The sequence below is a fragment of the Enhydra lutris genome, unplaced genomic scaffold (genome assembly GCF_002288905.1).
Source record: "Enhydra lutris kenyoni isolate GAN:26980312 unplaced genomic scaffold, ASM228890v2 scaffoldscaffold30, whole genome shotgun sequence".
Taxonomy (NCBI): Eukaryota; Metazoa; Chordata; class Mammalia; order Carnivora; family Mustelidae; genus Enhydra; species Enhydra lutris.
Genome location: NW_019154114.1, coordinates 9,676,587 through 9,689,735, shown reverse-complemented (window position 1 = coordinate 9,689,735; position 13,149 = coordinate 9,676,587). Strand labels below are relative to the sequence as shown.

At 44.3% G+C, this 13,149-nt stretch overlaps 1 protein-coding gene across 1 annotated transcript in view; it reads right to left on the bottom strand.

The window, feature by feature from the left end:
* Positions 1-13,149, bottom strand: part of LOC111152905 (HYDIN, axonemal central pair apparatus protein) — a 298,524-nt gene that overhangs the window by 46,338 nt on the left and 239,037 nt on the right. The window contains 8 exon segments of the mRNA XM_022511638.1: positions 1,131-1,349; positions 3,424-3,566; positions 5,057-5,335; positions 5,562-5,664; positions 9,340-9,529; positions 9,624-9,775; positions 10,551-10,786; positions 11,476-11,680. Of these exon segments, the coding sequence (XP_022367346.1) occupies positions 1,131-1,349; positions 3,424-3,566; positions 5,057-5,335; positions 5,562-5,664; positions 9,340-9,529; positions 9,624-9,775; positions 10,551-10,786; positions 11,476-11,680 (1,527 nt within the window).

The window sequence follows — 13,149 nt, the reverse complement described above, 5'->3', positions numbered from 1 at the left end:
GAAATGCAAAGTAGCTCCCAAATGAGACCATTTCTCATTCACATAAATGACAAAAAGCGAGAGGTCTGGCAATGCCAAGTTGTGGAGAAAATGCGGATCAGTGAGATCCCTTTGCCAGTAAGAGTATACATTGGTACAGCCATTTTGGAAAACATTTGGGCATTGCCTTGGAAAGCTGAAATTCATATATCCTATGGCTTGGCAATTCCACTTCTAGGAATATAAACTTTTACAAATGAACACCACTTGACATGAATAGTAATGTTTATAGAAACACTATGCATGATAGCAAAATCACAAATAATTTTCAAAAGAAGAATGAATGATAAATAATAATGGAATTTTATAGAGCAGTGAAATTGGGTGCACGATAGCCACATGTGACAATACGGATCACATGCAATCTAACCCTTTTAAAAAACTAAAGTGAAAAACTACAACTAAACAGTATGCCTTTTAGAATGCCTGGGTGGCTCAGTTGTTAAGCGTCTGCCTTTGGCTCAGGTCATGATCCCAGGGTCCCGCATCGGGCTCTCTACTCAGGGGGAAGCCTGCTTCTCCCTCTTCCACTCCCCCTGATTGTGTTCCCTCTCTTGACCCAAAAATCAAGGGAATAAGTAAACGAGATTCAGGATGGTGATTACATCTAAGAGGGGAGGCAGGGGGAAGGAATGGCTGAGAAGCACACACGTATTCCATGTTCTACTTCCTGTGTTGCTGTGAGTTCATCTCTGTTTATTCTACTATGCAAAAGAAACCAACCAAGAACTGATTAAAAGAGGGGCATGCTTGGATCACAGATGAGATTCTGTCATGAACCAAAGAGTCTAATCTAATTTTGGACACCCGAGGGAAAGAGGAACTGACCGAAAGGTGAAGCCCTGTGCTGTTGAAAAAGGTGGGAGGACTTGCTGCGTGAGGCATCCAGACTGAAACCAAAGCTGGACAGATCAAGATGTGTGGGCGGGCATGCAAGTTCAGTTGTCACTTCTGAAATCAAGGTCAAGTAGAATGGGAAACATTTTTTTTCTTTTTTGGTTGGAAGGCAATGATGAGACACTGAAGTAGAGAGCAGCAGGCCCCTAGCCCTGTTAGGCCTGGTCAGATCTGTGCCTGATGTCCTCACTCACCTTTCGTTTTGTAGTCAAAGTCCCTGGTGGGTTTCTGAGCATATCCACCCACTTAACTGTGCGCATGCGGTCATCCCAGTCAGGGACCTGCTCTGCAGGGAGTGGAAACGTGATCCTGGACAGCTTACACTTGATCCCCATCTTCTTCAGATTGATGGGCACGTCTGACTTCATGGTCACCACTGTGTCCTTGGCACACCCAGGGTGGAGGTGGCCCATCTGGGGAAGACCCTGGTATTAGCATTTTTGGGAATCTGAGCTTAAGGACTTTCGATACCTGGTGGTGACATTCTAGAGAAGGGGTAGAGCCAAAAATCTTGGCAAAAAATACGTCATTCAAACCTGCCTATGTAGATGGTCTTAAAGATGTATAAGAGGTTCTTAGATAGAAATACAAGCCTAAAAATGAAAGCAGCTAATATTTGTTAAACTGTTACTTGCTTTGAGCACAATTTAAACCTTTACACAATTCTGCTAATCCCTACAATGACCCGGGGAGATGTAGAGCCATTGCACCTATTGTACAGGCAAGGAAACTTGTAACTTGTTCGTGGTCCTCCCATGAATACTGGAAGAGCTGGATTCAGTCCCCGACAGCATGGCGCCAGATACCACACTCTAAACTACCTGTGCTTCTTCATCGATATGACCCGTATGGACCAGGGACAGGCGCACTCAGTATATTCGCAGTTCTCAGAGTGTGGTCAGGTGATCCCTGGGACCCCTATGACCTTTTCAGAAGTTCATGAGGTCAAAACTACTTTCATCATAATACTAAGATGTTAGTTGACTTTTTCACTCTCATTTTCTTGTGAGTATACATGACAGACAATATTACGGCAGATCAATGAGAAGCAAATAGGAGAATCTAGCTCCTTTTACTAAGCCAGATATTAAAGAGATTTGTAAAACTGTAAAATAATGCCATTCTTCTCACTAACTGTTGTATTTTGAAAAACATAGCCATCTTCGTGAAAAAGTCGTACTTATATTAACATAAATGGGTTTATTATTTAAAAATGAATAAATATATGTTTTCAGATAGTCTCAGTTTTAACTTCTAATATGGCAACTATCAACAGATATAACCCGCATAAACAAAAGCTTTTTTGAGTCCCTTGATAATGTTTAATAGGGCAAAGGAGTCCTGAGGCCAGAAAAGCTGCGATTCACTGAAGTATACCAGATAAATGGGAAATTTAATTTGGTCTATAGAACAAAATCATTTTCCCAAGGCACAAATGTGTGCATGGGTGGTGGGGGCATCTATGCAGGAGTGTGTGTGCACGTGGGGCACTAAATGCACTATATTGAGCTCATCTCTGCCTATTTTGACTGACACTTTACAACCCTCCAGGAAGCCAAACTCCCTGAGAGCATGCAAAGATTCAAAAGTGACAAAGCGGGTGCCTGGGTGGCTTAGTTAGTTGAGAGTCCAACCCTTGATCTCAGCTCAGGTCTTGATCTCAGGGTCATGAGTTCAAGCCCTGTGTTGCGCTCCACACTGGGCATGGAACCCACTTAAACAAAAAAACTAAAAAAATAAAGGTGACAAAGTAGGGTCCCTAAATCTCCTTGCCCTCTCCCCCTGTCCATGTGTGAACAGACTTGGTGACCAAAACAGAACAGGAGCAGTGGACATGTCTGGGTGTATATACTGTTCTGGGAACTCAACAGTAAACTATGAAAAACAACTAGCCAGAGGCTAGATCTGCTACCACATTCTCTTAGGCCTTGTGGGACGTCGAGATTTGGTCAGCAATTTATAAAATGTGTGCTGTGAGATGCTAAAAGAAGGGGCCAGAAAATTCCAGGTAAAACAAAGTTAACTAGGTTTTAGTGTGCTGAATAGCACTGGGCACCTTTAAGAGAAAGACGTAATATGCAAATTTGCTAAATCTCAGTTGTTCACAGAACCTACTACCCCCATTTTAGCTTCCAATGAACCACTTTTGCAGGACTAATGCTCTAAAGAACATACACTTTGGGGGACACAGGTCTATACTCGGGGACACGAAGATGGGACCTGTATTCATCCACACGGGTTTCCATGGAATTCCTCAACACCAGCCTAGCAACCATCTCAGCAGACCTCATTCTCTGTTCTTAGACCCAAGGAGACATGAACAGTGTCCTCTGGCATCTGGTCTGAGTAAGGGATAGTTCTTGGGCTGTTTCTCAGCTTGAGAACCATCTATCCCATCCTGTGTATTCATGGGAAGAGATGGACAATCAATTTGATGTTGGCTTATGCCTAAGGAAGTCCAGAGAACAGTGAATAGCTTTCACTCACCTGTGGGGAAAAGGAAACTGTAGCTAAAAGGGGCCATTCAAACCGTATCACATTCACTTGGCTGTGGTTTGTGATTGTGAAGCTCACATTATAGCTGTTTCCAATGTGGCAGTCCCCAAACTGGATGTGGTCCACCAGAGAAGCTATGGACAGAAGCAGAAGGTCTGTGAGTCATCCCTGGCCTCCTCCTAGGGCTCACTTCCCTAAGGAGGCAGCACCTGAAAGACATGGGGCCCTACCCTCATGCATCCCTCCCTTCTTTAATGATTATTCTGGAAAAATTTGGAGTCCCTTAGCTTAAACTTTCCCTCCTTGGGAAATCTATTTGTCAATCTGTCCGTCTGCCTGTCCGTCTGTCGGTCTGTCCGTCCGTCCGTCCATCCATCCATCCATCCACATCCATCCATCTACCTTGGCCCTCACCTCTAAGAGAAAATATAGGGTGCTTACTCCATTTGTTTGCTCAAACAATATTATTAAGGGTTAAAATAAGATAAAACAAGTCCTTGTTAAACTTGAATCATAAATAATTGATGAGTCACTTAGAGTATCAATATGTCCCATACAATATTTGGGGACACACAAATAATAAAAAAAACTCTGCTTTTTATCTGAAATTCAAATTTAACAGGGACTCTTACATTCTGATTTTCTAAACCTGGTAACCCTATTGTAAGGGTGAAATCTGATTTCTGAACTGGGGTTCATGCTGGCTCCTGCTTGGCCCCTCACAAGAGAGATGTCACCTGGTAGCCACTAACAGGTGAAACGCCGTATGTGTGAGGAGTGTTGATTTTAAGTCACGTCATGTAGACTGTCCAATTGTAATAAAGCTTCTAGAAAATGATGAGAATGTGTTTATAACTCAATTCATACCAATTAGCTATATAATTAGGGTGATGAACAAGTGCTTTTTGATAATAATGATGAAATAAACTTTCTTCTGCCACAAAGAACATAGTCAACTAAATGAAGTGCGAGATGGACCACAGAGGAGCCCGTCTTAAGCTTTAAGACACACACAAGTCACTGAGGGATCTTGCTAAAATGTAGACTCAGCTTCGGTCAGCCCGTGGTGCTGGGGCAGGCCCTGCCATTCCCATTTCTACCAAGCTCCCAGGTGCTCCTGATGCTGCAGGGCCTCAGAAACCAACAGAATGACATTCTAGAGGTGGCACAAACCTACACATTCTTTAATTAAAGAAGCCCACAATTTCTCACGGGATGTCTAGGGTACATGAAACAGACAATGCTGATATAAGCCAGCTGAAAGAAATGGGGAAAACTAGAGCGATACATGCTCACTTAGCTAATCTGGAATGTGAACTCTGAATTTCACTTATTAGCTAAACTGGAATTAGCTAAAACTCTAAGCTCCCCAAGGCGGAGACTCTCTTCTTACTCTTTAAAATTCCAGGGCTCAGCGGAGTGCCTGGTTCAGGCATCATTTCATGATGCTCAAGAAATGTCCCTTGAGGGAACACGTGATTGAAGGCATTGTCTGAGCCACAAATGAAGGGGCATACAGTGAGGAAGAGGAGATGCTCTCCCAAATTCCCAGGAAGCTGGCTGAGCTGTTATTTAAAATGGCCTGGGCCAACAGTTGTCAGTACCTCACTTCCATTTCTCTCACCTGTTACTAAGTCTTCCATACTATTTTCCTCAATGATCTCAGAGATCTCTGGGGTCTCAGGGCTGCCGGAAACCACCAGCCCATGGATGTTGCCCAAGGTGATGTCATCCTCATAACCTTCTCCCACCATGTGGATGATTGTCTCCTCATACTGGTTGTCGACCACTGACAAGTGGATGGTGCCTTTCATTCTCCCAACCTTCTGGGATTGGAAAACAACATCGAATCCAGCTGTGTTTCCAGGAGGAACAACCAGGGAGGCCGTGTGAGCTTTCTTTGCTGCAAAAAAAGAGAGAGACATGAGATTTAGAACTAGTTTAAAGAAAGATGTAACCAGGGAGATCCTGACTCAAGGGAGGGCAGCTTTATGTGGGAGTGAGTCTTACCTACAGAGGTCCCTGGTGATGAGACTGAGTATCCTACTGTGGCTGGGTCCTTATTAGTTCCCTAATAAAACAGCTCCTGGGACCCATTGCCCTGCAGAAGCTACACTCCCTCTACCTACCTTTGGCATGTGGTTTGTTTTCCTCTGTGATGTAGATGTAGGAGGTGGTGGGGATCCCTTTCAGGGAGAAGACACCTAGTTGGTCCCTCAGATCGACATGCAGCTGGCATAAAGAAAGCAAGGACGAGTGTTAAGCTTACAGGTGGCTCATGGGTTTTGAGTCTGGATAGAGATATGGTGGTGTTTGGAAAGTATTCAAAAAGTCCTTGTGCCCAGTGCTCACTTTTTTGAATTTCTTACTAAAAGGGAAATAAAATAAGTATTAGACCTGGGGAGGAAAAGGAAAGCTTAGTTCAGCTCTTATTAAACAAGTAAGGAACTGGTGGTCCAGAGACTGGGGGTGACTTTATGATGATCAAGCTATGTAGTGTCAAGATGGGCTTGCCAAGGCCTCTGCTGCTGACAGAGGCAGTCGCTAAATATACTCTGGAGTAATACAATGGAAATGAATACTCATCATTCTATCAAGGCTTGCATGGATAAGAGTTCCCAAAAACCAGTGTCTCCTAGGTGTTAATCCATCAGTTGCCTGATAGTGTCATATGGAGCTGCCTGCCGAGTTAAAAAGAAAACCAAAGTAGGCCTATGGCTCAGGTGAAGAAAAGGGATATTTTCTGGACCACCATAGTGGATGCAAAAACAAAAGTCATATTTCTGATTTTAGGTCTGAGAAATCAGCAGACAGTTTTAGAAGACAGTCACGCTGGTACCATCATAAATACGATCGAATGATATAAGAAATGAGGCAAAAAGAATAAAGAAATAGTGGTACTACATGGGAAGCTTCTGAGATTAAAAAATGATATGTTTAGAAACAATCTTAGAAAGAAAATATATGGAGGAGTTATATGACAAAAATTGACATTAAAAAAATCTAGATAAATGGATTGGAATTTGAAATGTTGCTCCTGAGAGCCTAAAAACTCTAACAGTAGAAATTCTTCCCAAATAATTCACAAGATTCCTAATTGGACCTTTTTTTTTTTTTTTTTTTAAGTCTTTACCTCTTTTTTTTTTTTTTAAGATTTTATTTATTTATTTGACAGAGGGAGAGAGATCACAAGTAGGCAAAGAGGCAGGCAGAGAGAGAGGAGGAAGCAGGCTCCCTGCTGAGCAGAGAGCCCGATGTGGGGCTCAATCCCAGGACCCTGGGATCATGACCTGAGCTGAAGGCAGAGGCTTAACCCACTGAGCCACCCCGGTGCTCCCTAATTGGACTTTTTGAAGAACATTAAAAGATGATGTCTAAAGTTCATCTGAGAAGACAGATATGTAAAAATTGTCAAGAAAAATTAGAAAAATGGGGAATGGGTGAGCAGGAATTTACTCAATTAGATGCTAGAACATTTTATAAAGCTACAATAATGGAAACCATACAGGGCAATGGGAAACTAGGTAATGTAGACTCAAAACAAACAAAAAAACAGGACAACAACAACAGGAAAAACACATTTTTTAAAGCATCACAGAGCTAAGAAGGTAATGAAAAGCATCCAGACCAAGATCTGGGAAAGCACAGGAATCCAGAAAGTCTAGCCTACATTTCTGGGCTGTTTTTGACTTGGAGTGTTTGCTAGTTTAGAAGAGGTAGGTGGGAGGCTCAAGTTGTATTTTTGATGGCCTCTTGGTGCTAAGAGGGCAAAAGTATTGTGAAAGGTGGGTATTTTCTGTGACCTCAAAGAACCTGCCGATAGGACCAAAGGTAGATAGGTTGGCTATAACCCAGCTCGCCCCTACCCCCGGGTAGCAATCCTGCTCTGAGTCCAGGAAATCTCAAGCCCTAAAACTAGTTTTAGGTGATCCTAAGTTTCTAATGTCTCAAAGTACTTGGCAGAAGCAAATGAAAATTATCTCTGAAGAAAAGGAACATCATCTTTAGTGTTGTTACTTCTAAATAATTTTCAGGTATCATACTCAACACGGGATCGAAGATAACCAGGCACATGAGGAGAAAGGACAACATGGGCAAAAATGAGCAGAAATAGCAGATATCAGAAAAGGCCCACAGGGAATCCAGATTTTGGAATGACCGGGTATAGACGGCAAAATGGGTGTGATTACGATGCTCAAGAAATAAAGCCAAGTCTGACAGTTTCAGCACAAAGTCAGAAATCTTCCAAACTGACTACATACATTTGAAAAGCAGCCTAATAGAACTTCTAGAACCAAAAAATATAATAACTGAAGAACTCAGTGGAAGGTATAATAAAAATTAGACACAGCTAAAAGGAAAGTTAATGAGCTAAAGACAGGTCCTAAGAGATTATCCAGAATGGAGCCCAGAGAAAAATGCCAAAACTGATTTAAGACATTGATTGCAGGATCAAGAAGCCAGGTGAATTCCGGGAGGGATCAATGAAAAGAAATCCATACCTAGTCACGTCTTAGTGAAACCACAGAAGACGAACACAAAGTGAAAATGCCAGACAAAGTCAGAGGAGAAAGATCCCCTTAACAGGACATGTTAGACATAGCTGTCGTCTCAGCAGAGACAGTGGAAACCAGAACACGCTGGAATGAAAGCTCTCATCGGCTGGGAGAAAACAACTGCTGAGGGAGAGTTCTACAGCCAGTAAAAAAAGACATTAAAAATGAAGAGGAAATGGAGATTTTCAAATACAAGCTGAAAGAATTCAGCACCAGCAGCCTGCGTTGAGGGAACAGTACAGGCGGTTCTTCAGCGGGTAGAGGCAGAGGAGCTCAGATGGAAGGGGTGCTGTGTAAGAGGGGGAACAATGAAAGTGACCAATGTGGGTGAATCTAAATGAGCCTTAACTGTATAAACAACAAAACCTGACAATGAGGGGCGCCTGGGTGGCTCAGTCCCTTAAGTGTCTGCTTTCAGTTCAGGTCACGATCCACGGGTCCTGGGATCGAGCCCCACCTCAGGCTCCCTGGTCAGTAGGGAGTTTGCTTCTCCCTCTGCCTCTCCCCTCCCTTGCTGCTCCTGCTCTGTCTCTCACTTTCTTTCTCTCTCTCTCTCTCCAAAGCCTCCTATGAGTTGTCCTTACTGTCCCTTCTATTTTTATCTCCCACTGCTCTTCCGGCCCCTGCGCTCTCACATTGCTGGGGGCCTCCTAGTTCCTGTTGTGTGCTGGACACATTTTTTGCTTCTGTGCCTTTGCCTGAATAGTTTTCTTCCTCCAGCTGGGATGCAGTCCCTGCCACGCGCCCTTCCTGAAACCCAGCTGTCCTGCAATGCCCAGCCTCTGTGTCATTTTAGAGTGAAATTTTCCTTGATTCCCCTAGATGGGAGTAGATCATTCTCAAAATTCTTCATTTTCCAATTCTTCATGGAACCCTTATACAGTTTATCACTTTTTTTTTTTTTTTTGGTAAAACACGGATGTGAACAGAAAAAAAATAATAAAAATGAAAACACAATTTCTGAACCAAGAGTCCCCTGAGATGTGGCATCTCTCACCCTTACTGAGGTTTCTTTTGCTTCTTCCTTATTAAAAATGCAATGTTCATTACAGAAAAAATGGAAGGTTAAGAAGACTCCAAGAATACCCACAGTCGTCCGCGCTCGGCTCAGGGTGTATCCCTGCACACGCTTCACGCCGGACCTCTCGGCGAGCTGTGTGCTCTGCTTTCTCACACTCCTGAGGGCAGACACTCTGGCTGACTCGGCTCTGCGTGCCCCACGCCTTACACAGGTTAATGCGTGAGGAACAAAGTCCTCACAGGTCAGGGATGGCAGAGACCTCAAAGCCGAAAGGCCGACTTCTGAGTCGCTCCTCTCCCTTTCCGGCCCACGCTTAGCCCCCCGCAGTACCTGGGCGGGGATGGTGCCGTTGTTCTTGAGGACGAGAGGCAGCTTCTCTGACTGACCGAGCAGAAGCCTCTTGAAGAGGAGCAAGGGGTTTCCATGCTGGTTGCAGAGAACCGGCCGCACCACGATCACCCGAGGCAGGGTCCCTTCCCCGACGATATCAAACGCGAGGCTGCGGTTCCTGGTCAGGTTGCTGCGCGGAACCGGAAGAGGGAGGCCCATCAGCCCGGCGTGCTGGGCACGGAATTCCCTCCTCATCCTGCAGGGAGGGCCAGGGGAGCTGGTACCTGGGCAAGCCATCCAAGGTAGCCTCGAAGATACACTGGTAGGTCTGCATGGTCTGCGGGGTGAAGGTCACCGTGGCAAAGGCATGCGAGCGGCTGGCGACACACATCTTATTAGGTTCCACTTCAAAAATGTCAGTGATTCGGGCAATGAGCTGGGGAGGGACAGCAGGGATCAGCGTGTGTCAGCATTTTCTCTGTCCCCCCCTTGTGGCAGGGTTTTGGGGAAGACTGGAGGGACTTAGGGATCCTGGCAAGGCCTCAAAAGAATGACAATTCTTAAGGTTGGCCAGTGGGATTCGAGACTGACTATCCCCTCTTGATTTTAAGCTGAGAGCACTAAGGCTTCTTTGCTCTTTTCAGGGGATAGTCTGCAAATTAGGGAGGAGGAAAATAAATGTCTGCAAATCCCCTGGTAAAAACCTATCTTTGAGAAATCAGGCTTGTTCCCTTTTTATGGTTTTAGTGCAGGACAGGAAAAAAGCTGCCCCTTTATGTCCAGAAAAAGGTCAGAGAGAAATGACTGGATGTCACCAGGGCCTGAGAGAAGTCATGAAAGGGATGAGATCATCTGACATCCCCCAAACCCTCATTTCCAGACAAATGGGCAGCACGAAGCAGCCTGCCCCAGCCGGCACTTGGCTTTGGCTCGCGCCACAATGTTTCATCTATTAGACGCAGAGCTGAGTGTTGGATGGATGAGTGAGCTGCTCATTGGTGTGGACCATTTTAAAACCCAGAGGAAGCACCCATGGGGACAAATGTCCGGTTTCTTGGGAAACTACCCAGTGACCTCATCTGACTTCTGGCAGGGCCTGAGAGCCAGGTTGTCCCCACTCAGCTCTAGCAGTTCTACAGCAGGATTTTCAAGAGCTCTTTCCAAGGCTTCATGCCAGCTCTGGTGGGCTAGCGCCATTTGGGGCTGCTTACCTTGTTGGAGATGGGCTTAACTACGACGTTCACATCACACGCGATCTTCCCCACGTTGCTGATCTTGAAACGAGCCTTGGCCCGATGACCCACCAGGACGTTGCAGAAGATGAACTTGTTCTCGTCCTCCACAAAGAGCCCCCCACTCTCTATGGTCTGGAGGATGTTGAGCAGAGTGGCACTGCTGCAGATCTGGTGCTCCTCAAATATCACGGCATTGTTGTCGGTCACAAAGGCTGGGGAGAAGGAGAGACGAGGCCTGATAGCCCAGCTCCTGCTTTCTGTAATGGCTAGTGTGAAGGTTAGTGTTCTGACGGAGGGTGGTGATAGAGGAGATGTAGGGGAATTCCCACAAGGGGGTGGGAGTGATGGCGCAAATTCTATCTTCTCTTCCTTTTCTGCACTGTTCTTGCTGGCTGTCAGACCCCAACCCTGTGTTCCTCCCAGTGGTAAGGAGAGGTTAGATCCAGGATCTGGGGTGGGCATTTGGCCCATGGCGCGAGGCTGTGCAGTGCCTATAGTCAAAGCAAGAGGAGTTCTCTCTGTGCTTTACTTGAATCCTGCTTAGTTAAAGTTAGAGTATGTGCAGTCGCTGACCCTTGTTCTCTGTGCATATGTTGTCCACAGGGAATGGCCGGATTTGTTGTTCCCAGGTCCTGTGTCATATCCCATTACATCATGATTCCCAGATAATTCTATTTGTCTGAGAATCCTGGACCAAACTCAGGAAGACTAGGAGTTTAAAGCTGAACATCTTTTAGGGGTATATGCCTTGCAAATCTTTAAGGAAAAACATGGCTAAAGATACTACAGAAAGTTCTAAGGACCCAAAGGAAGCAGTGTGGCCATATGTGCCAACCACATGCATGGTGGGAGGGGGAGGGCCTTTTAAGGGGGGAGGCTGTCCAATCTGAGTGCCCAGTACCTGGTAGACAGGCTTCGGCCAGCAAGCTGTAAGGAATGCCAGCAGGCTGGTCTCTTGGGTCTCGGTCAGATATATCGATCGCTATGAATTCCTCACACCTTCCCACGGGGTCAGCCACGCAGTCGACAGTGATGGCCTGCACTCCTCCCGGAGGGATGGAGCCAAATCCGGGGTACACAGTGAACATGCCGTGGGTGAAACGCGCCTGCAGGAACGGTGGAGGGGGTGGGAGGGGTGGAGGCAGAGGGGGTGGAACAATCAGAGCTCTTCTACCAGAGCTGTAAGATAGCGTCGAGAGGGACCCATGGGGCTTCTCCTCACAGGCTCTCTCTGAACCCCAGCTTTCTCCTGGAGACAGAGAGAGCCCTGGGAATCTTCAGGGATGGGCTCCCTCAGTGCTTCCGTCTGTGCCCATTCCTCCTGACCAGCTGTGACAGAGTGCAAGCTCAAGGAAACAGACATACTCCACATTGCACAAGTCGTACCAGATGGGAATCTCCTGGCAGAGGGGCACAGATGGGTAAGGCTGTGATTTCTGAGTCAGATACTCATGAGTCTGAATCCCATCCCTGCTAGATTTTAACTGTTTGACCTTGGGCAAGTGACTTCTCTGAGTCTGTCTATCTATGATATGGGGCTAAAGCCCCTACCTTGAATCGCTGGAGGCTTCAAAGGAAGAAATGTGTGTGAAGCACTTCCCCTAGCATATGGCACAGAATTAGGGCTCAGAAAATGGGATACTATCACACACTCCTCTGGTTGCTAGGTTCTTCCCCTCACACCCAGCTTCACTGACATATAATAGACATAGGACATTGTATAAGTTTAAGGCTACAATGTGCTGATTGGATACTGGAATATACCACAAAATGATTACCACAATAATGTTAGTTAACATGTATCAGCTCACATAATCACCTTTTCTGTTTTTGTATGATGAGAACATTTACCATCTACTCTCTCAGCAACTTTCAAGTATATAATACAGTTCTGTTAACTAGAGTCACCAAGCAAATATTAAATCCTCAGAACTAATCATCTTATATATATATAATATATATATATATTATATATATACTGTTGCAAGTCACTGAAGGCTTCCTATATATAGATAATATATATATAGATAATATAATATATATAATATATATATAGATATATAATAATATATTATAATATATAATATATTATTATATATATAATATATAATAATATATATATAATATATAATAATATATATAATATATAATAAAATAATATCTAGATATATAATATATATAGATATATATAGATATAATATATATAGATATATATATATAGATATATAGATAATATCTATATATAGGAAGCCTTCAGTGACTTGCAACAGTTACCAGGAACAACAGAACTTATTTCTTCACCTTTCTGGAGCTTTTCCCTCCACACACACTTCAATTATAGTATTTACCATGTTGTCAATCAATTCCTTATTCACCCTCTGCCTTTCATAAGTGTCTAAAATATTTCCTCTACATCCATTTAGAGTCATATCAGACAGTGTTCTAATGTTTGCTTTAATTGATAAACATATATATAATATATATATATATATAATATATATAAGTTTATACCCTTTGACCAACATCTCCCCATTCCTTCAACCACTACCAGAGCCTCGTGATCACATTGGGCTGA